At 39.6% G+C, this 22,453-nt stretch overlaps 1 protein-coding gene across 6 annotated transcripts in view; it reads left to right on the forward strand.

Annotated features, from left to right (window-relative positions):
- LOC130917051 (roundabout homolog 2-like) overlaps positions 1-22,453 on the forward strand; it is a 796,933-nt gene that overhangs the window by 676,851 nt on the left and 97,629 nt on the right. For all 6 annotated transcript variants that reach the window (XM_057838104.1, XM_057838107.1, XM_057838108.1 and 3 more), the window contains exons 11-15: positions 5,845-5,926; positions 6,920-7,085; positions 7,183-7,349; positions 12,711-12,832; positions 18,645-18,876. In XM_057838104.1, coding sequence (XP_057694087.1) covers positions 5,845-5,926; positions 6,920-7,085; positions 7,183-7,349; positions 12,711-12,832; positions 18,645-18,876 — 769 coding nt within the window. The remainder of the gene's footprint in view (positions 1-5,844; positions 5,927-6,919; positions 7,086-7,182; positions 7,350-12,710; positions 12,833-18,644; positions 18,877-22,453) is intronic.

Here is a 22,453-nt window from a genome sequence, read left to right on the forward strand (position 1 = left end):
TTCCCCTGATATGTTAGATGATAAATAATCGATCCAAACAAAGAAAATTTGAAAAATAACGTTTAAAAGGGTAACTACAGTGCCCTCCATAATTATTGGCACCCCTGAAAAAGATGTTTTTTTAGCTTCTAATAATTTTAATAATAATAATAATTTTAATAATTTTAATTTTAATAAATTAATAATTTGATCATTTAATAATTTAATTTAATAATTTTAATTTTAATAAATATATATATTTTTTTAAATTAAAAAAATATGCGCATGCTGAAAAGCACCTCATACCCACTGTGAAGTATGGGGCTGGGTCAGTGATGCTGTGGGGCTGTTTCGCTTCCAAAGGCCCTAGTAACCTTGTTAGGGTGCATGGCATCATGAATGCTTTGAAATACCAGGACATTTTAAATCAAAATCTGTTGCCCTCTGCCCGGAAGCTGAAGATGGGTCGTCACTGGGTCTTTCAGCAAGACAGTGACCCTAAACATACAGTATGGCCAAATGTACACAGAAATGGTTCACCAGACACAAAATCAAGCTCTTCCCATGGCCATCTTAGTCCCCAGACCTTATTTTGTTGGCAAACGGGGGTTGTACAAAGTATTAACACCATAAATGTGACACACATTGTTTCGAATAATTTTTTCTTTATGTGGGATTTATTCCCCACTGAATGAATGCACTTGTATTGAAGGTTGGATTTTTCTCTTTTTTTCCATTAAGGTCCCATATTATTTGAATAAACAAATATTAGAAGCTAAAAAACACATCTTTTTCAGGGGTGCCAATATTTATGGAGGGCACTGTATATGAAAAAGAAAGCCTCAACCACTTCTTGTTGTCTGCGATTTTCCTCATTGCAACCCTTGTCATATCACCATGATTCACCCATAAAATCCCCCCAAAATTCGGCTGTGGCCATTCACAGCTGTGTCTTGACACTCGGTGATACATGCTACATGGAGTTTTCTGGTCAAAACAAGGTAAGTATGCGATAATATCTCGTTAAAATCGTGGCGTCTTTAATTCTGCTCTCGCATGCTGTCGCTTCCAATTAGGGTTTTGCTGTTTAAAAAAATAAAAAAATAAAATTTGAATGCCCTCCTGTTCAAAATTTTCTTCTCCCAGAAATTTGAGATTTTAAGATTTCCAATGATGTATCACACGTGCATTTCGGACAATTTTGAAAGTTGGACAAATTGGGGGTCTCTGAGCGGAACTTAAAGTCACAGTAAGTGTTTTCCGCCATATACTGTATTAGTGTTAATAATGTATACAGCGTGTTACGAGTGATATTACCATAATAATGAACATATGATTACTTTCATTTTCGAACTATAAGTCGCACCTGACTATAAGCCGCCACCCACCAAATTTGACATGAAAATGTCATTTGTTCATAGATAAGCCGCACTGGACTATAAACCGGAGCTGTCCCCACTGTTTTATGGGATATTTACACCAAAAGATATTAACCGGTAAAACTTTATTTGGCAGTGGCATCATAAGACTAAGACCAAAAGAAACCACCATGAAGCTTTGCAGCCAATTGGTTCAAAGTTTCATTGCTTGAAGAAGCTTCATTTGGCCATCACTGCACCTTTGGTGGAGACATTCAACCTCTGCTGTCAATTCAATTCAATTCAATTTTATTTGTATAGCCCTCAATCACAACAGATGTCTCAAAGGGCTTTACAGAGGCAATATGATACACAATTAGAAATGAAGCAACACTATTGTCATCTAACATGCCTCCTAGCATGCACTGCAATGTTACAGATGTAAATAATAATCAAAATTCATGTCCTGTGCTAATTATTTCTTCACTTACTGTTCCAGTTGTTTCATTAATTGCTAGCTATGGTATTTGGTAACACTTTATTTGACAATAGCACCATAAAACTGTCATGAGACCATCATAATTATGACATGACACTATCATGAGCATTAACGAATGCTTATGACAGATGTCATTTTGTGTCATCCGGCAAATTATCTTACTTTTGAATGGATGTAAAAGATCCAAGCTGTACATAAATGGCATTAGCGACATAATTTTCCGGATAATACTTAATGACATCTGCTCTAAGCATTCATCAATGCCCATGATAGTGTCACGTCATAATTATGACTGTTTTATGGCAGTGTTATGACGCCGCTGTCAAATAAAGTGTTACCTATAACCCAAATAAATCAACAAATAAGCCACACTGGACTATAAGCCGCAGGATTCAAAATGAGGGGAAAATGTAGTGGTTTATAGTCCGAAAATTACGGTAAATCTCCTCTTCCCAATAGATTTTGTTTTTTATCATTCTGGATTTAAGTGATTTAACAAATAAATAAAGAAACCCCCCAAAAAAGAAGGTAAATAAATAAATAATCCCATTATATTAACATAAAAAATAATACATTATCATGTTTTAAATTTATATATTGAAATAGTATGGTACAGTTAAAAAAGTTATATACAGTAATTTTTACGGCTGTCAAAATTATCGCGTTAACGGGCGGTATTTTTTTTAAATCAATCACATTAAAATATTTGACGCAATTAACGCACATGCTCCGCTCAAACACATTAAAATGACAGCTCAGGGCCATGTCCACTTGTTCCGTTTTTTGGTGTTTTTTCTCCCTCTGCTGGCGGTTGGGTGCGACTGATTTTACCACATAGCACCATGAGCAATGTGTAATTATTGACATCAACAATGGCGAGCTACTTGTTTATTTTTTGATTGAAAATTTCACAAATTTTATTAAAACGAAAACATTAAGAGGGGTTTTAATATAAAATTTCTAAAAATCGTACTAACATTTATCTTTTAAGAACCACAAGTCTTTCTATACATGGATCGCTTTAACAGAATGTTAATGTTAATGCCATCTTGTTGATTTATTGTTATAATAAACAAAATAAAAAAATACAGTACCTATGTACAGTCTGTTGAATGTATATAACCGTCTTGTCTTTCCATTCCAACAATAATTTACAGAAAAATATGGCATATTTTATAGAAATTGTATAATAAATAAATTGTACAATAAATTGTTTCCATAGTATGAATGTATTAAAATGACAAAAATCTGTAATAATTACAATTGTTCTATTAAATGATTAAACATTTCTAATAAAAATGGCAATCAGAAAAAAATGAATGGATGATAATGATATACAATACTAACATTTGTTTAAATAATTTTAACACCAAAGTACAATAAAATATAATTTACATAGTTATTTTTTTAAAAGGTGAATTACATTCATACGCTTGCTTAAAAGTGTTAAAAACTAAGACTAACCTGGTGTACCCAATGGTCTGGCCGGTATGTAATCGCGCTACGCTTTTACTTTTTACACACACACTTTTACACAAGCCATCGAGTTGATTGACATGAAAAAGTCTTAAAAAGATGAATTGGCCGCATTGATTTTTGGCCTTAATAGTTTGATTGTATTACTGACTGGACCGACAGCTCTAACAGGACTCAAGCTTGGATGGAATCCATCTGGAGGATACACAGCACATGTATGCACATACACACGTGCACATGTCCACACGCACTAACATTTAGAGTAGATTAAATTTAAAGGGCTCGCATCTTCGTCTCCGCACTGTGAGGTCTCAGTGGAATATCTGTTACGCTTGACAGAGCTGACGACCACTGACATGTTATTGAATGAATGGAAGGAACACACACAGAAGCAAAACAAAGCTCTGAGAAGGGATGGAAGGACCAACAGAATAGCCAGCTGTCGTCGGTCCAGGAGGCTTCTGCGGCCCACCCTAAATTAATTAGCTTTGTTATGGTCGGCGGGATGGCAGTGAAATGTGGAGGGGAAAGCTGGGGATGTGATGGAAGGGTGCTGAGTAGGAAATGAAATTCATTAGGAAATTAGCGTCAGCACTCGGAAGGCAAGGGTAGCTCGTAAAAGTCACCGCCAACGCTTTTACGGCATTGGGACACGAGTGATTTCAACATGTTTCAGAGAACAGCTTCCCATTAGTGTTGCGTGAAGCCATGGAGATGAAATATACAGTGGGGCAAATAAGTATTTAGTCAACCACCAATTGCGCAATTTCTCCTACTTGAAAAGATTAGAGAGGCGTGTAATTGTCAACATGGGTAAACCTCAACAATGAGAGACAGAATGTGAAAAAAAACAGAAAATCACATTGTTGTATTTTTAAAGAATTTATTTCCTAATTAGAGTGGAAAAGAAGTATTTGGTCACCTACAAACAAGCAAGATTTCTGGCTGTCAAAGAGGTCTGACTTCTTCTAACGAGGTCTAACGAGGCTCTGCTTGTTACCTGTTTTAATGGCACCTGTTTGAACTTATTATCGGTATAAAAGACAGCTGTCCGCAACCTCAGTCAGTCACACTCCAAACTCCACTATGGCCAAGACCAAAGAGCTGTCGAAGGACACCAGAGACAAAATTGAAGACCTGCACCAGGCTGGGAAGACTGACTCTGCAATAGGTAAAACGCTTGGTGTAAAGAAATCAACTGTGGGAGTAGTTGTTAGAAAATGGAAGACATAAGGGACCAGGATGACTGATCTGTGTAAAGGAAAGAATGACTTGGGCCATGCATCGAGAGATTTTGAGTGAAAATCTCCTTCCGTCAGCAAGGGCATTGAAGATGAGACGTGGCTGGGTCTTTCAGCATGACAATGATCCTAAACATACAGCTAGGGTAACAAAGGAGTGGCTTCGTAAGAAGCATTTCAAGGTCCTGGAGTGGCCTAGCCAGTCCCCAGATCTCAACCCCATAGAAAATCTGTGAAGGGAGTTGAAAGTCCGTGTTGCCCAACGACAGCCCCAAAAAAATCACTGCTCTAGAGGAGATCTGCATAGAGGAATGGGCCAAAATACCAGCAACAGTGTGTGAAAAGCTTGTGAAGAGTTACAGAAAACGTTTGGCCTCCGTTATTGCCAACAAAGGGTACATAACAAAGTATTGAGATGAACTTTTGTTATTGACCAAGTACTTATTTTCCACCATGATTTGCAAATAAATTCTTTAAAAATCAAACAATGTGATTTTGTTTTTTTTTCCACATTCTTTCTCTCATGGTTAAGGTTTACCCATGTTGACAGTTGCCACGTTTACATGGAGCCAAATATTCCAATTACATTCGGAATATTTGTTCAAACCGAATAAATGTGTTCCATATAAACACCTCATTCGGAATGAACAGGCCCAAACCGAATGGAATTTCATTCCGATTCACAGGGGTGGAATATTCCTTTTCCCAAACCGATTAGAAGTAAAATTATATCATGTAAACAGGGAAGCGGAATGGTGTCTGGTTGCGTTCTTTCTGCGCATGCTCCGTACTGACGTGGTGACGTCACTTGGTGACGTAAGTAACGTCACTTGCAACATGGCTTCCAAGCACACGCACAGCGCACCCACACAACTTTTTAAATGAACGGCGTATCATTCTGAAGTTTTGTTTCCACTCGAAAAGTTAAAACAGCAGCTGATCTGACGATCGATCTCCATGTTTTGCTACGTGACGCTTTGTTTTGATTAATTTGCGCATGTCAGACGGCAGTTGTCAAACGTCCTTTCGGAATAAAGGCAGTCACATGTAAACGCTGGATCGGAATAGATGAAGTGACATGTAAACAGCTGATGTGAAATTTCCATTCGGAATGATTTGAATCGGTATGAATAAAAGTCAGCATGTAAACGTGGCTAATTACAGGCCTCTCTAATATTTTCAAGTGGGAGAACTTGCACAACTAATGGTTGACTAAATACTTGTTTGCCCCACTGTAAGGATTATACATTTTTGAGTTCAATGACGCAAAATGTTGTCTGTTGTATTAAAGCTCTCTGACTCTGGGATCTACACATGCGTGGCCACAAGCTCCAGCGGAGAGACGTCGTGGAGTGCCTTCCTCGAAGTTAAAGGTACTTTATGACCCTGGAGATTTTCATCTTTGTCAGCGTGCATTTACACTACATGGCAATTTAAGTTTTTAAAGAAAAAACAATGTAACTATGAAAACTGGTATTGCTATACCTCACTCTGTATCAAGAAATGTAATGTAAACCCTCATGTGATATGACATAGCATATTTGATTGACTGCTGTTATGTTGGTCTAGCTTTGGGGTCCACCTAAGTTTAAAACCTGGAGCACAATAGTTCGGTCATTGTCAGTTAGTCGGTGTGTGATGGACTGACCTTACCTTACCTAAAAAATGGACAGTAATTGTTTTCCTCAAATTCCTGATACTGAACCTGAACCTTGTTAGTAACGCCAACCTAGTTTGCAAGCAAAACCCTTAAATTAGACCAGTGGTTCTTAACCTGGGTTCAGTTGGTGAGTAAGTCTAAGGGGTTCAGCGATGGTAAAGAAATGCAAAGTCCTATTTTCGTACGCTGATTAAATCTTGGCAAAGTAGCTTCTTAGACCAGGTTCTGGACTGCATTGCTCCCAATTTACAGGCTTAATCCATTCATTTTAACTGCCAGTCCTTGATCTAATGGGAGGAGGAACTGGTTTGCTCAGTGGAAGGCTGACGCACACTTGGTATGAGGGGGATACAACAGACCAATAGGCAGTGTGGTCTCAAATTTTGACCTGTTTATAAAACATGTTGTACAAAAGAAGAGAAGAATTTTGAATGGATATTTACTAAATTATTAGCCTACTAGCTTAGATACATCAGTTTTGAATTTTGAAAAAAAAAAATGCTTTATTATCTAATTCTAAGGGTTCGGTGAATCCACATGTGAAAAATGTGGGGTTCAGTACTTTTAGCAAGGTTAACAACCACTGCATTAGAATAACTCACCGTAACCATACCCTCAAGAAATGCCGATACCAACTGCAATTCAACCCCTGATCCTAATATCAAAAATCAAACCTAAGTGAAATAAATGGCGTCATGTAATGCAGAGGCTGGCGGCATAGCTCTTACAAAGAACCACAATGACGACGAGCTCCCAGGACCGCCTTCCAAACCTCAGGTTACCGATGTCACCAAGAACAGCGTTTCTCTATCCTGGCAAGCCGGGCTGGTTGGCGCGTCGCCCGTCAGTTCCTTTGTCATCGAAGCCTTCAGGTTTGTGTCATCCTTTACCTTATTAGATACGTTTGGGAAAACCTGTCAGATCCTTTTCTTAAACACCGACTGACACACTTCTTGTCACCCAATACAGCCAGTCAGTGAGCAACAGCTGGCAAACAGTCGCAGATCACGTGAAGACCACCCAGTTCACCGTCAAGGGTCTACGCCCCAACACTATCTACCTGTTCATGGTCCGAGCGGTCAACAGCCAGGGCGTGAGCGATCCGAGTCCCATGTCGGAGCCCGTCAGAACACAAGGTATTTTGTCATCACGAGTTCTAGGGGCAGTTTACATGGCGACTCTGCGACACAAAGACGCAATGACTGAGTAGCAGAATTGCCTCACGTGCATATGGTGTCGAAAAATTCTGAATCCTGCCTCCAAAGTGGAAGAATTCGATTGCGGGGGTTTGAGAGGGGCTTGCTCCGTATGAATACCAAAAGCTCCCGCGGCGCGAGACCGCGCCGATAACGTCAGCACTCGTACACGTCACATTGGGCGTGCGCAGTGGTGCTACATTAAAACCAGCAAATATGGCAGAATGTCGGCTTTAATTTACTGTTTTAATAATATTTTTACATCAAATATGTTGAATGTTCCCATTTTTGTGCCTTTTTGAACAAAAGAAAAATGCCATTGCGTCGATTGTTGGGGTCAAAGTGCATGATTCGCTGTCACCTTGTAATCTGCACTGCCCCCTAGGGCCTGGCATGAATACTACATCATTTTCATGCTGAATTTCAACATTGTTCGAATGGTGACGGGCCCATGTAAATGCAAATTTGAAATTTTTCGTATTCTCAGAGAGTCACCCAGAGGTTGCGCTAGACTTTTTCGTTGTCTGTCATTTTGACTGACAGTGTCATAAAAATCCGGTCATAATCTGTTTTTACCCGTCACTTACATTTTTAAAATGATAATAATGACATATTCAATAGTATTTAGTTTTCATTCATTTTTAATTAATATTCTGTCCGAACAAGCTTAACAAGAGGCAAACAGACAGGGGAGTGCACCAATCAGTGACGGGCAGGCGTGCCATTAGCAAAGCGACGAGGGCAGGACGAGGGACTTGCGCGCGGAAGTAAACATACAAGGAGAACGGAGTTTATTCAACATGGCTAGCGCGAGACAGACTGTTGTCAATGTCTCGTGTCGATGTGTTTTAGCTCATTTAAAACTGAATTTACCGCGGATTGGAGCATATTCTCGGCTCTCCCGTTCGCCATCCGTGTTGTAGAGACGACTTTCGGCGCGCAAGAGTGACGTTGCTCGTGAAGAACACGTCACGCAAATAAACAAATCTGATTTGTCAATTGATTTTGTACCTACTCGAGAGGCTGTGTCCCAGACTTTTCTGTCAGTGTTTGAAAAATACAGGGAGAACAGTCTGGCCGTGCCAGGCAAACACTCAGTTGCCTTGACATTTTTCCGAGTAAGGCCAACGACGTCATGCATCAAGAGAGACAATAGCTAATTAATATGCTCACTCGCCACCCTGTGGTCTGGGGTGTGAATTGCGACCTGTCAAAATGACGGATGGACTTCAGTTTTTTCCGTCACCGTTTTAAAAAACCGGTCAACGACGGAAAATATTCGGTTAACGCGACCGCTGGAGTCACCATGTAAACGGCCCCCAAATCTGGAGAGTGTTATTTTAACACTGTCAACTGTCTCATAGGGGAAGGTCAATATAGCCCACCCATACCAGCACTTCAAAATGTGATACTGATCATCCTCTTTGCACTGAAATACAGCAGAACTTTTCCAGAGGTCAAACTCCTCCATCTCTGCCCTCATTACTCCCTACACTTAAGCAATTATGTAAAATAAGTATGTCTGCTTTTGGACGGCCTAACTGAGTTACGACTGTTGCCGGTATGTTAATGAATATAAGGGAGAGAAATGACTACCTCCTGGCTCGTTGGAGATTTTATTACAGTAGCGGCCAGGCCGCAGTCTCCTGATTACATTGATATGATAATCAGCCTTTCGGCTAAATACCGTCAAAGCGAGTGCGTGCTCTTCATAAAAAGCAGAGTCAATTTAAATGTCATCTTCATGCAGGTAGAGGGTTCTGAATAATATATAGACGTGTTTATTGACGTTGGCGTTATTTATTTATTTGTTAACCGCGTTTGGCCCGTCCTGCATGATTGCTTTGGCTATGATTCGTGTCTGTTAAAAAATATTCTTCATCACTCATGTTTTTTTGTTGTTGTTGTTGCCTGTAAATTAAACACAGACATGACGATAGCAGCAGGGGTGAAAGTGGGCCGGAAAGGACCGTTACGCCATTCCGGTAAAAGATTTGGGGCCGGAACGGGGCGGAACAATGCTCTGATCCCGAAAATATGATGGCAACTGAGTGTGACGTTCTGCATCGATGTGTACGTGCGCGCAGCAAACCACCCTGGACTCAGTTGTCCGTTGGCTAACATACTGACATGTGATCAGCATGGATAGTTAGCTCTGATTGGTTCAAAATTAGGGATGTACCGAAAGCCATTTTTGTCCAAAAATGAAAACCGAGTACTGGAAACACTTGGCTGAAAACCGAAAGGCCGAATAATACACGTGAATGCAATTATTATTTTTTTCTAATTTCATTTTTTTTTTTTAAATACTATTTTATTTACCATAATTTCCCGAATATAAGGCGCACCCGTGTATAACGCGCACCCCAAATTTACTTGTAAAATCTAGGAAAAATTATTGTACCCATACATAATGCGCACCATAATTGTAGCACCACTAAATAGAAGAATAGAAGAAAACAGAGCTCGTGTACAGATACAGAAATGTCATTTTACTGACTGGTGAAACAAGCATAGCACATTGGTAGTTCAAAACATTACCGTAAACTGACCATATGTACGGTAAAAATATGATCTGACAACTTCTTGAACTCACCAGAATCCAGGAGAAAACAAAACAGATGTGACTTTTCTTTTAAAGGCTGCTGTATAACTTGCTCGTTTCATCATGATGAATAAATGTTTCCTCCATGGACTGATACGGTAAAATGAAAGTGAGAATGTAAGTCGGAAATCTGTGAGAGCTCATCGCTGTCGACACGACAGTTACAATAGGAACTATTGTTATTTGGGTTTGAGTTTCCCGAGGGACAGATATAGTTGACGGACACAGGAAGTCTGTGTTGTTACGTTTGTTATGGTCCGAGTTGCGGAACTGCAATAAACGTTGACTCAAATGAGTTCAAGAAACTAAATACTGTGCTTTATGAAGAGTGAAAAAAGCAGAATTGAACTCAGACGAAATCATTCGGCCGATCAGAGTGAAGTATTACCGAAACAAAATGGTGACGTCACGTACCGTAATGGTCGACAATGGATCGCCGCATACGTTTATTCAACACAACATGGCCGTGTCAATAAAAAAAAAAAAAAAATCGCTTTTTATATACTGTATGTATATATATATATATATATATATATATGTATATATATTTCTGTTTTCATCCATGTACCGGTTTATAATGCGCACCATGATTTTACAAGTTGATTTTGGGGGAAAAAAGTGCGCGTTATATTCCGGAAATTACCAGAATTATTTTCCAATTAATGCCTTTTGTTTTGGTCTTTTTTTTTGTTGTTGTTGTTTACAATCAGGCGGAAATAAAATATGGTACTTCTCACAAGTACTCAAACATCTTCCAAAATGTTCTACGACCCCCGAGGCTTGAGATATTTTGTTTGAAAGGTGCCGATTGAAACTCCTTGAAGGGTGCGTTGTAAGCCTGAACGATATATCGTTTAAACATCGCCATCGCGATGTGCGTGTGCGCGATAGTCCCATCGCAAGCACGTGCGATAGTTTTTCTTTTTTTTGATCCACATACGCCTCACTTTCTGGTCTGCGCACAGCCTCCTACCCTCCCTCTCCCAGCCTTTTGATCCTCTCAGTCACTGCTGCACAACAATGGCTTTGATCTGGCCAAAGAAGCAGACTTCACACGGGCATCTGTCAGTCATCGTTTAACTTGTTAAACAGTTGCAAGGAAGCCGCGCTGGAATGAATGTGTGTACTGTGGGGACGTTGGAGACATTTAAATGCCAGAAGTGATCATGAGGAGTTTGAAATTTCTACATGTCACTTCAACGGTCACAGCTAAAGTAGATAAACAGAAACATTTAATAAAGCCAAGCATTTATCTGCTACAGTACTTTATTCTTGTTCAAAAAAAATTTGGTTGGACAGTTATGTTTAAAACTTCTCATAATTATGACATTTGAAGTGCTTAAAAACCATTTATTTATATATATTTTTAAAATTACTTTGGGGGGAAAAGTGAGAAAAAACATGTCTTATATGTATCTCTTTCCAATGCTAAACCTGAATAAATACATGGGCACAAAACACACACACACACACACACACACAAAAAAAACCCAAAAAAATGGGGGGGTGCGCTACTTCGCGGTTTTTCACTTATCGCGGCGGGTTCTGGTCCCCATTAACCGCGAAAAACAAGGGATGACTGTACACTGTGGTGATGGTCAGTCATCTAAAGTCTTTCCAAACAGCTATTTAAGTCATCTTGTGAAAATTTCTTGAAAAAAATATACAGTGCCTTGCAAAAGTATTCGGCCCTCTTGAATCTTGCAACCTTTCGCCACATTTCAGGCTTCAAACATAAAGATATGAAATTTAATTTTTTTTGTTAAGAATCAACAACAAGTGGGACACAATCGTGAAGTGGAACAACATTTATTGGATAATTTAAACTTTTTTAACAAATAAAAAACTGAAAAATGTATATACAGTGCCTTTTGCAAGGCACTGTATATACATTTTTTTTAATATCACAATATAATATCGCAATATATCGCAAACCCAAAAAAAAATCGCAGCAATAGTTTTTTCCAATATCGTTCAGGCCTAGTGCGTTCCCAGCGGCAGGGAACATTATGTGACAAATTCTGAACGCGAGGTGCCGGCGTAGTCGTAGAACTCTGTTCGGTGGGCTTCATGGCCAATGAAACCTTGATAAATGTGCTTTCTTGAAAGTATGGGAGACTCGAAAAATGGGTCTCACACCTCCAGTTGGTAAGCTAAATGAGATCTCGATGTCTGTTCAACGATGTGGCGTCTTTCAAGTATAGCGCTCCCAGGCTTCTCTGGCAACATCAAAGCTGTCACTCATCGTTAACACTGCAAACCAAGAAAAGCAGCAGGACAGAAAGTGATCGGGACATCTCTAGTTTGTCGGCTTGTGGCCGGCGTTGCGTTGGCGCAGCATATTAAAAAAAAAGTATCGATACTGATAAAAAAAGTATTAATACTCGGATCATTACTTAAAGAATTGCAATATATCACCAGATGATATTTTTCCCAGCTCTAGTTGTTTTTGTAAACTGTTATTTTTCAAATAATTGAAAAAATACGCAATTTTGAATCCAAATCAGTTTCACATGTGTGCCTTGTTACAGTAAGTTTAATGCAGTAGCCCTAATGCGTGTGTAAAATCTATGTTTTTGGGTGTGTGTTATCAGTATAACTTTTCCAAAAGCAGTTTTCTTTGCATTTCAGTGGATTTAGCAAGTTTGCAGGTTTCATCAGTTCAAGCCCTGTTCTCAATCTCTCTCATATCGCAGACATCAGTCCTCCGGCTCAAGGTGTGGACCACCGACACGTTCAGAAAGAGCTCGGCGAGGTCATCGTTCGCTTGCACAACCCCGTGGTCTTGAGTCCCACGGCTATCCAAGTCACATGGACGGTGAGTTTAAAAAAGAGAATGCAAAAACAATTTTGGTTGGTTAAGGATCCAGAAACAGGAATTAATGGATAATGATTTGGGGGGATTTCAGCGCTCTACAATGTGATCAACTAAATAAATTTTGTCAGCCATGCCTAACGCTCTAAAAGTAGTCTAAGTTTAATAGTATGAACCTATATGGATAAGTTACAAAAAGTACTTAAACACTTGTAATGCAAAAATATTGGTTGTTAAGTCTTTACAGTGCAAACAAGAGATCAATGTGTGAATTGACGCATTCTTCCTATTTTCATTTCCGATTTGAGTGCAAAATGGTACAAAAAATTAACAAATCCATAAGGTCTCATTTAAATATCTATTTTTTTCTTATTATATTGTCTTTTTTTTTCAATTCTTCAGTGTACTCGTTTTAACACATAAATGTGCATTAGACACAAGACCATGCTTATAAGGTCATCTTAGGTATTTTTTTATATGTATTCTTATAGTTTGCTTCATAAGTGTAAATGAACATGAATAGGTGGTAAAGTACACATTTAACCTACAGTAGAACCGATTAGAAATATATGTAGAAACATCTTGTTGTTGCTCAATCTTAATTTTAGTACCCAAGATCTATTTTCATTCTGACAGAAATGAATGTTTATGGTAATAAAGTGTTTAGTAAACAGTATTTTTCCTGCTATGATATGACGCATCTATCTTCCTTTCTTCACCGTATGCACAAACGCTTACATTTCACGGCATCAGCGCATTCTGTCGCATGAGACAAATTACCGAGCAGCTACAAATTCCTCTCAAGTGATTTTTTATTTTTATTATTATTGTATAAATCACTCAAGTCAACACGACGCACATATAGTATATGCATCTATTATTGACGTGTGTGCGCGCATGCCACATTAGCAGTTTTCCTGCTGACATGTTTATTTACCCGAGTAATAAGTCTTACCTCGGGACTCGCGGAGCTAATTTAAAATGAAGGCGTTTTTTTTTTTTTTTTTTTTTAACGACTAAGACATCCATTGAAACGTAAAACGCGACCTACCCTCATCAATCAGTGTGTGGCACACCTTCAGTAAACAGTGACAACCTCCGCTCAGAGCTTTTATATTCCCAAAACATTCCATTAATAAGTCAGCCGATCCCATTTCACTGATTTACTCTGGCGAAAAAAAAGCATCTGTTTAATATGTCGTTTGGAAAGCTGGGCTTTTGCTTGTACAGTTAACAAGCCATTACGATGAATGATGTGGCCATTGCCCGAGTGCATTGAGCGAGGGGGGGTTACTTTTGGTTTGGGGGGCATCTTGTCTTTATTTAATGGCACACGTTTGCTCTTATCATCCCCGTCAAATTCCCAGTCGTTCAGTGCTGGTTGGTATTTCGAATACACACATGCGTCCTTCAAGGTGGCGTTATGAAACGGCTAACGGGGGTAACTCTTCAGGCAGCCGGCGTGCGTTAATGTCAAGGCGTTCATTAAACTAAGCGTACCTGTAGCCAGTGATAAAAGCACCCATTAAATTAGTAACGGCCTCTAAAGTGTCGTGAAAGCAATCTGAGGTAGTGCACTACCACAAAAAAAAACTTGTCCTCTTTATAATGTGGCCATGCTTAGAGGACATGTTATGCAGTTCCCAGGTGTGATCATACTGATTGAATGGCCAAAACTGAGATGCAATACAGTTACAAACGAAAAAGTTTTACACCACAGTGAATTAAATCAGGGATCCTCAACCACCGGGCCGAGCACTGGTACTGGTCTGTGGCGCATTTGCTTCCGGGGTACAGAGAAATGATAAACTATTTGTTAATGACCGCCTCTTGACACATCAATATGCCTGTCTACTAGAGGTGTGCAAAATTTCCGATTCTTAGATTATTCGCGATTCGGCCGTGGAAGATTCGAGAACGATTCACAAACATCCAAATTCCGATTATTGAAATATGCCAAGTAAAGCGGAAGTACAACACACTCAGCGGGCCGCGCGGTCTTCGGGACGGAACGGAGCGGGAGTAGCTAAACATCCTGCTTCTCATTAACCGGCCCCTCGGGTAATGCCAACGCTCAACTCACGGCTCTAGCTCAACTCATGCCACGAGATAAAAAAACACAACAACATACCTGACTGCTGCCGAAAAGCTGCTACAAGTACAGCTAAGCTACATAATGTTACGGTAGATATCATTTATATAGGACTAGATGGATTGTAGACTCGGTAGCGGTAGCAGCACATCTGCAAAAAGCTAGATGCGGGCGTTAGTAAACGGCCGCCATCTTAAAGCAGTAAACTTCCCTGCAATGCTGTTGTAGCGAACCTTCCAAGCAAACCTAATTAACTTTTTATCTAAACTACTCCTAAATCGGTAAAATATTGACTTGAATCTATCTTTAAAATAGTTTTAAAACTTTCACATGTCAAAAGTAGACAAAAGGGAAATTATGGAATAACGGGAGCAATTTTAACAACTTTAACGGTTGATTCACAACATTAAATTGATTGAATGTAGTTTAAAGCTGCTGACACAGAATGGGGACTGGAGTTTTTTTATTTAATGTTATTTTTGTATATTTGTTTACTGCTATATGTTAACTTGATACTGAAATAGTAGTTTGGTTTAGCCTGAGAGTATTTTTGAACAATTTTGGAACTAATGTACAAAACTTTATTAAAAAAAAAAAAGGGAGGGGGGTGCATCAATAATCGTTTTATAATCGAATAGGAGCCTCTGAATCGTAATCGTAATCGAATCGTTAGGTGCCCAAAGATTCCCAGCTCTACTGTCTACTCTATTGTCTAATCCGAGTAGAGATTTGTCTACAGTGGGGAGAACAAGTATTTGATACACTGCCGATTTTGCTGGTTTTGCCACTTGCAAAGCATGTAGAGGTCTGTAGTTTCTATCATAAGTTCTCTTCAACTGTGAGGGACGGAATCTAATACAAAAATCCAGAAAATCACGTTGTATGATTTTTAAATAATTTGCATTTAATTGCATGAAATAAGTATTTGATACATCACAAAAATCAAACTTAATATTTGGTACAGAAACTTTTGTTTGCTATCACAGATACCAAACGTTTCCTGTAGTCCTTGACAAGGTTTGCACACACTGCAGCAGGGATTTTGGCCCACTCCTCCATGCAGATCTTCTCCAGAGCCTTCAGGTTACGGGGCTGCTGCCGGGCAACACGGACTTTCAGCTCCCTCCATAGATTTTCTATCGTGTTCAGATCTGGTGACTGGCTAGACCACTCCAGGACCTTAAGATGCGTCTTACGGAGCCACTCTTTACTTGCCTTGGCTGTGTGCTTTGGGTCGTTGTCATGCATGAAGACCCAGCTACGACCCATCTTCAGGGCTCTCACTGAAGGAAGGAGGTTGTCAGCCAAGATCTGGCGATACATAGCCCCATCCATCCTCCCCTCAATACGGTGCAGTCGTCCTGTACCCTTGGCAGAGAAGCAGCCCCAAAAAATGATGTTTCCTCCTCCATGTTTCACGGTTGGGAGGGTGTTCATGGGGTTGTACTCATCCTTCTTTTTCCTCCAAACACGACGAGCCGAGTTTAGACCAAAAAGTTCAATTTTGGTCTCATCCGACCACATGACCTTCTCCCATTGCTCCTCTGGATCATCCAGATGGTCAGTGGCAAACTTCAGACGTGTCTGGACATGCACTGGCTTCAGCAGCGGGACCTTGCGTGCGCTGTAGTATTTTAATCCATGACGGCGTAATGTGTTTCCGATGGTTTTCTTCGAGACTGTGGTTCCAGCTCTCTTCAGGTCATTGACCAGGTCCTGCCGTGTAGTTCTGGGCTGATCCCTCACCTTCCTCATGATCAGTGATGCCCCACGAGGTGAGATCTTGCATGGAGCCCCAGAATGAGGCAGATTGACCGTCAACTTGAACTTCCATTTTCTAATAATCGCTCCAACAGTTGTTACCTTCTCACCAAGCTGCTTGCTTATTTTCCTGTAGCCCATTCCAGCCTTGTGCAGGTTTTTTTTTTTTATCCATGATGTCCTTACACAGCTCTTTGGTCTTGGCAATTGCAGAGAGGTTGGAGTTTGTTTGTCTTAGCATGTGAACAGGTGTCTTTTATACAGGTAACAAGTTCAAACAGGTGCTGTTACTTCCGGTAAGGAGTGGAGAACAGGAGGGGTTCTTAAAAAAGAACTAAGAGCCGAAATATTTACTAGTTGGTAATGTATCAAATACTTATTTCATGCAGTTAAATACAAATTTATTATTTAAAAATTATACAATGTGATTTTCTGGATTTTTGTATTAGATTCCGTCCCTCACAGTTGAGGAGAACTTATGATACAAATTACAGACCTCTACATGGCTAGCAAGTGGGAAAACCAGCAAAATCGGCAGTGTATCAAATACTTGTTCTCCCCACTGTATGTGGTCGCCATTACTGGGGCGTTTGCCCTGCATCAGTCAATATAAACAGTAATGTTAGCTGCTGTTGGCTGTGTGCTGCAGGCGGCACACCTCAGCAATGGCGGACGGAGTACTTCCAGTCGTTTTGCTCTGATTAGTCAATAGATTAAATAGTAAAACTGGATAGGATGTCATCATTGAAATTCATTGGAGCTAGCAACAGCATTGATTTTTTTTATGCTTATGTACGCTTGTCCTCGATAATGACGTAGGCACATCAGATTTGTTCCCGGAAATAATAAGCCCGCACATTAGCGAAAATGACTGAAAAACCGACGTCTTTGGACAGCTTTTTTTTTCGGGGAAAAGGCTAACTGCTGAGCCAGAAGAGGAGGCTACAACCAAGTCCATTCTGCATAATATGTGGCTAAAAGCTAGCAAACAAGGCAACAAAAGTGAATGCACTGAGAGCATCGTACATCGGGGCAAATCATATTGTTAAAGCCGAGAAACATTTCACAATTGGAGAAGAAACTCATTATGCCTGCGACCAAAGATATTTGACGTCATGCTTTAAGTGAGGCCGCTGTTAAAAAGAAGGTTGATTCAGCGTATGGTTAATGACATTTTCCCTGCACTTAATGTTGTTGTTTTTTTTTTAAGCCCCGCCGTGTTATTTTATATTTACTGTACTTTTCTGCCACACATTGCCGGTTAGTGAAAAAAAGGCCCGCATCACATCGGTCCCTGGTGCAAAAAAGTTTGGGGATCACTGGATTAAATCACAAACATATGTTAAACCTCTCAATATTTCATGAACGATTAAATTACAAACACTATTTACTTATTTGCGCTAATCAATTAAAAGGAGTGTCATGTGCAATAAAGGAATAAAAGACACTAGGGGTGCACGATATCCATTTTTTGAAACCGATACCGATATCTTCCTGCTCCTCAAGGCCGATACCGATACGATAACCGATAATATATATATATAATTTTTCAATGTATATTCACCTGAGTTTTTGAACACCTGTAGGTAAAAAATACTAGTGGTTGATTCAGCTTAGATTTGCTTTTGACCGAACCAGAATTTTCATGATGACATGAACATTATTATAATGAACAAAACAAAGACAGTAACAAAACTTTGGATACTGGTAAAACAGGAGTGGAAACAAACACTGTGCCAAAAATATTATTAATATGGCCGATAATATATTATGTTATCGGATTTATTGGGATGACGTCATAATTCCTATTATCGGACCGATAATTATCGGACCGATAATTATCGTGCACCTCTAAAAGACACTAAATTTTTTTTCAAAATTGGAACAAAACCTTCAATATAAATTTAAAAAATATGCCTTTTTTTACTCATTCCTGCAACCCATCTCTTCTGCCTACTTCAGGTGGATCGCCAATCCCAATTCATCCAGGGTTATCGAGTCCTGTACAGGCAGACGTCTGGGCTGCCATCGCCAGGACACTGGCAGACGCAGGATGTCAAGGTCCCGTCGGAGCGCGGCGTGGTCCTGTCATCTTTGAAGAAAGGCATCGTGTATGAGATCAAGGCCCGACCTTACTTCAACGAGTTCCAAGGCATGGACAGTGAATCCAAGACTGCGCGGACCACCGAGGAAGGTACGGCGAAAAGACTGCTAAGAGTGATGCATTTTGTTGCGGGATGTGACGGCTGACTCATGCCCACCCGAGGCTGACACCCATCATATCTCTCGGAAACTGAGACAAAACACATTTTTGCCTGTCGCGCCTTTTTTTATGAGGGTTGTTTACGACTGTGTATTGGCGCGTTTGTATATCCAGTTTTCGAATCTATCACCCGGCAGGCGTAGGCCCGAGGTGTGATCGGAGCACTCACATATGCTGTCATGTGAAGATGATGGGCAAGTTTGATTCGTACAAGCTTTGACAAGGCCATAGAGTGGTGTTGCACACAAACAAGTCTCTGCATGACAGAATTGCTTCTTTATGACCCACTAAGGAAATTTTTTTAAATAAACCTTATACAGGATTGCAGAAACTCACACTACTTCGCACTACTCCTCAAGTGATTGGATCTTCAGAAAAATATTTGGAGAAACATTCCCATTTTTGTTTTCCATGCCCAAAATTGAACAGGAAGTTGATCATCTTTTCTTTAGAAGTAATTTTAGGCGATTGTTACGTCCCACGGACGGCTCGCTAAAGGCGTAACATAAAACGAGTCACACGTGTACAAGTAGACACAATTTATTTACACAAGTCAAACTCGCAATAAACAAGGAATGCAAAATGTGGAAGAAGCTGGCTTTAGGCTAAGCCCAGGCCAAAAAAACATACAAAATGAATCTATACTTCAACCCCACCCGCTAACTAAACCCTGATCGTAAAAAAGAAGGAACAAAAAGACAGCCACTACCCTGGCTTCTACACTAAACAAAACAGGAGAAAACGGGTTGATCAGAAATGGCAGCTTACCCCTACTGCTTCGGTGCTTTCTATGTACAGTGTGAACAAAAAAATGATCCAATAATGAAATAACACAAAAGACCTCACCAAAAAAAGCAGAAGTGTAACTAGCTAGCGATCAAATGCACAAGTGGATGGATGGCGAACAAACAGCTGGCAAGGAGGACCGCGGCACAAATGCTGTCAATGCGACCTCCTACAATGTTGACAGCGGCTAGTTTTTGAAGTTGGCGCCCTTCCTCGGGGGGCCAATCAGCGGCGGCCACGACGTCTGCTCGCCCGGCATCAGTCAGCGTACGTCACGTTGGGAGAGGAGGCAGCCGGCGGGCGGAGGGGATGATCAACTGACTGGAAGCTTCTCAAAATAAAACCACAGTTAAACGGCCAGGGCAGTCACAGCGATGGTACTCCCAAACGTAAGTAACCTGAGGCAGGCATCTAAGACAAACAGGTACCATAATTTTCGCACTATAAAGCACACCTGATTATCAATCAATCAATCGATCGATCGATCGATCGATCGATCAATCGATCAATCGATCAATCAATCAATCAATCAATCAATCAATCAATCAATCAAATTTATTTATATAGCCCTTTACAAAACCTGAAAGGCCCTCAAAGTGCTTTACAACAAAACATGACTCAAAATAAATAAAAGGCAGGAAAGTATTAAACAATGACATTAAGAAAAAAAGAAATGAAACAAAAAAATAAAACAATAAAACCGATAAAAACCAAAAACATTAAAAACCTTAAAGCAAATAAAACCAGGCTATCCTAATCCATATAAAAGGCGAGTCTAAAAAAGTGTGATTTTAACCGAGACTTAAAAAGACCTAGATCCGTTGTGGTGCGGATTTCAGGAGGAAGGCTATTCCACAGCCTAGAGGCAGCAACCGCAAAAGATTGTCCTCCCCATCGTTCAAGTTTCGACCACGAAACATGTAAAAGAAGCTGGCCGGTCGAACAAAGAGTCCTGCCAGAGTTACGGAAGGTTAAAATTTCCGATAAATAAGATGGAGCCTGGCCATTAATAGAATTAAAAACAAACAGTTAAAGTTATTACAGTTTAAATTATAAGCCGCCACCCACCAAATTTTGCACGAAAACGGCATTTGTTCATAGGTAAGCCGCACTGGACTAAAAGCCGCAGCTGTCCTCACGGAATTATGGGATATTTACAGCAAAAGATATAAACCCAGTAACACTTTAATTGACAGCGACATCATACGACCGTCATAAAACCAAATTAACCACTATGAAGGCATTGCTTCATTGCTTCAAGAAGCTTCATTTGGCCATCACTGGTCCCTTGGGGGAGACCGGCAACCTCTGCTGCCACCTGCTGTCAACACCTTTGTCATCCAACATGCCTCCTAGCATGCATTGCGGCGCTAGAGATGTAACTAACAATCAAAATCCATGTTCTGTGCTAATTATTTTTTCAGTTACTGTTCCAGTTGTTTAATTAATTGCAAGTTATGGTATTTGGTAACACTGTAATGACAGTTGTGTCATAAGACTGTCATTATACAATCATAATTATGACATTACATCGTCACGGGCATTAATAAATACTTATAACTAGGGCTGTCAAACGATTAAAATTTTTAATCGAGTTGATTACAGCTTAAAAATTAATCGTAATTAACCGCAATTCAAACCATCTCTAAAATATGCCATATTTTTCTGTAAATTATTGTTGAAATGGAAAGATAAGACACAAGACAGATATATACATTCAACATACGGTACATAAGTACTGTATTCGTTTATTATAACAATAAATCAACAAGATGGCATTAACATTATTAACATTCTCTTAAAGCGATCCACGGATAGAAAGACTTGTAGTTCTTAAAAGATAAATGTTAGTACAATTTTTAGAAATTGTATATTAAAACCCCTCTTAATGTTTTCGTTTTAATAAAATTTGTGAAATTTTTAATAAAAAAATAAACAAGTAGCTCGCCATTGTTGATGTCAATAAATACTCCATGCTCAGTCATGGTACTAACCCATAAATTCGATTGGACCCAAGCGCCAGCAGAGGGCGCCAAACACCCAAAAACAAGTAACAAGCGGAGATTAATCATTTTAATCTGTTTGAGCGGGGCATGTGCGTTAATTGCGTTAAATATTTTAACGTGATTAATTAAAAAAAAAAAATACCGCCCGTTAACGCGATAATTTTGACAGCCCATTTTATAACAGATGTTTTTTTAGTGTTACCCGGCAAATTATCTCACTTTTGAATGGATGTAAAAGATCCAAGCTGGACATACATGGAGTTAGTGACATAATATGCTGGATGACACAAGCATTCACTAATGCCCATGATAGTGTCATGTCATTATTATGACGGTCTTATGGCAGTCTTGTGACGTCGCTGTCGAAGTGTTATCTATTAACCCAAATAAATCAACAAATAAAATGAGGGAAAAAAAGAAGAGGCTTAAATTCTGAAAATTACGCTAATAGGTGATAAGTGTGTTCTGCCTATGCTGTTGAATATGAGTGGTGTCAGGTTTTGATGATCATTTTTAGGATTTACCAAGAGCTTGTGGTAAGATTAGTTCTAAGCTTTTGAAAAATAGGTCCTTTGTTAAGCAAAAATAAGAATATTACTATTAACTACATTGCAGAAATTTACCGAAATTTGTGGAAATTATGCATGTTACAATTCATCTATGGTCGCGTAATATTCGTGATTAACTTAGCTTCATATTTCGATAGTTGAATAAAG

This window comes from Corythoichthys intestinalis, chromosome 6, assembly GCF_030265065.1.
Source record: "Corythoichthys intestinalis isolate RoL2023-P3 chromosome 6, ASM3026506v1, whole genome shotgun sequence".
Taxonomy (NCBI): Eukaryota; Metazoa; Chordata; class Actinopteri; order Syngnathiformes; family Syngnathidae; genus Corythoichthys; species Corythoichthys intestinalis.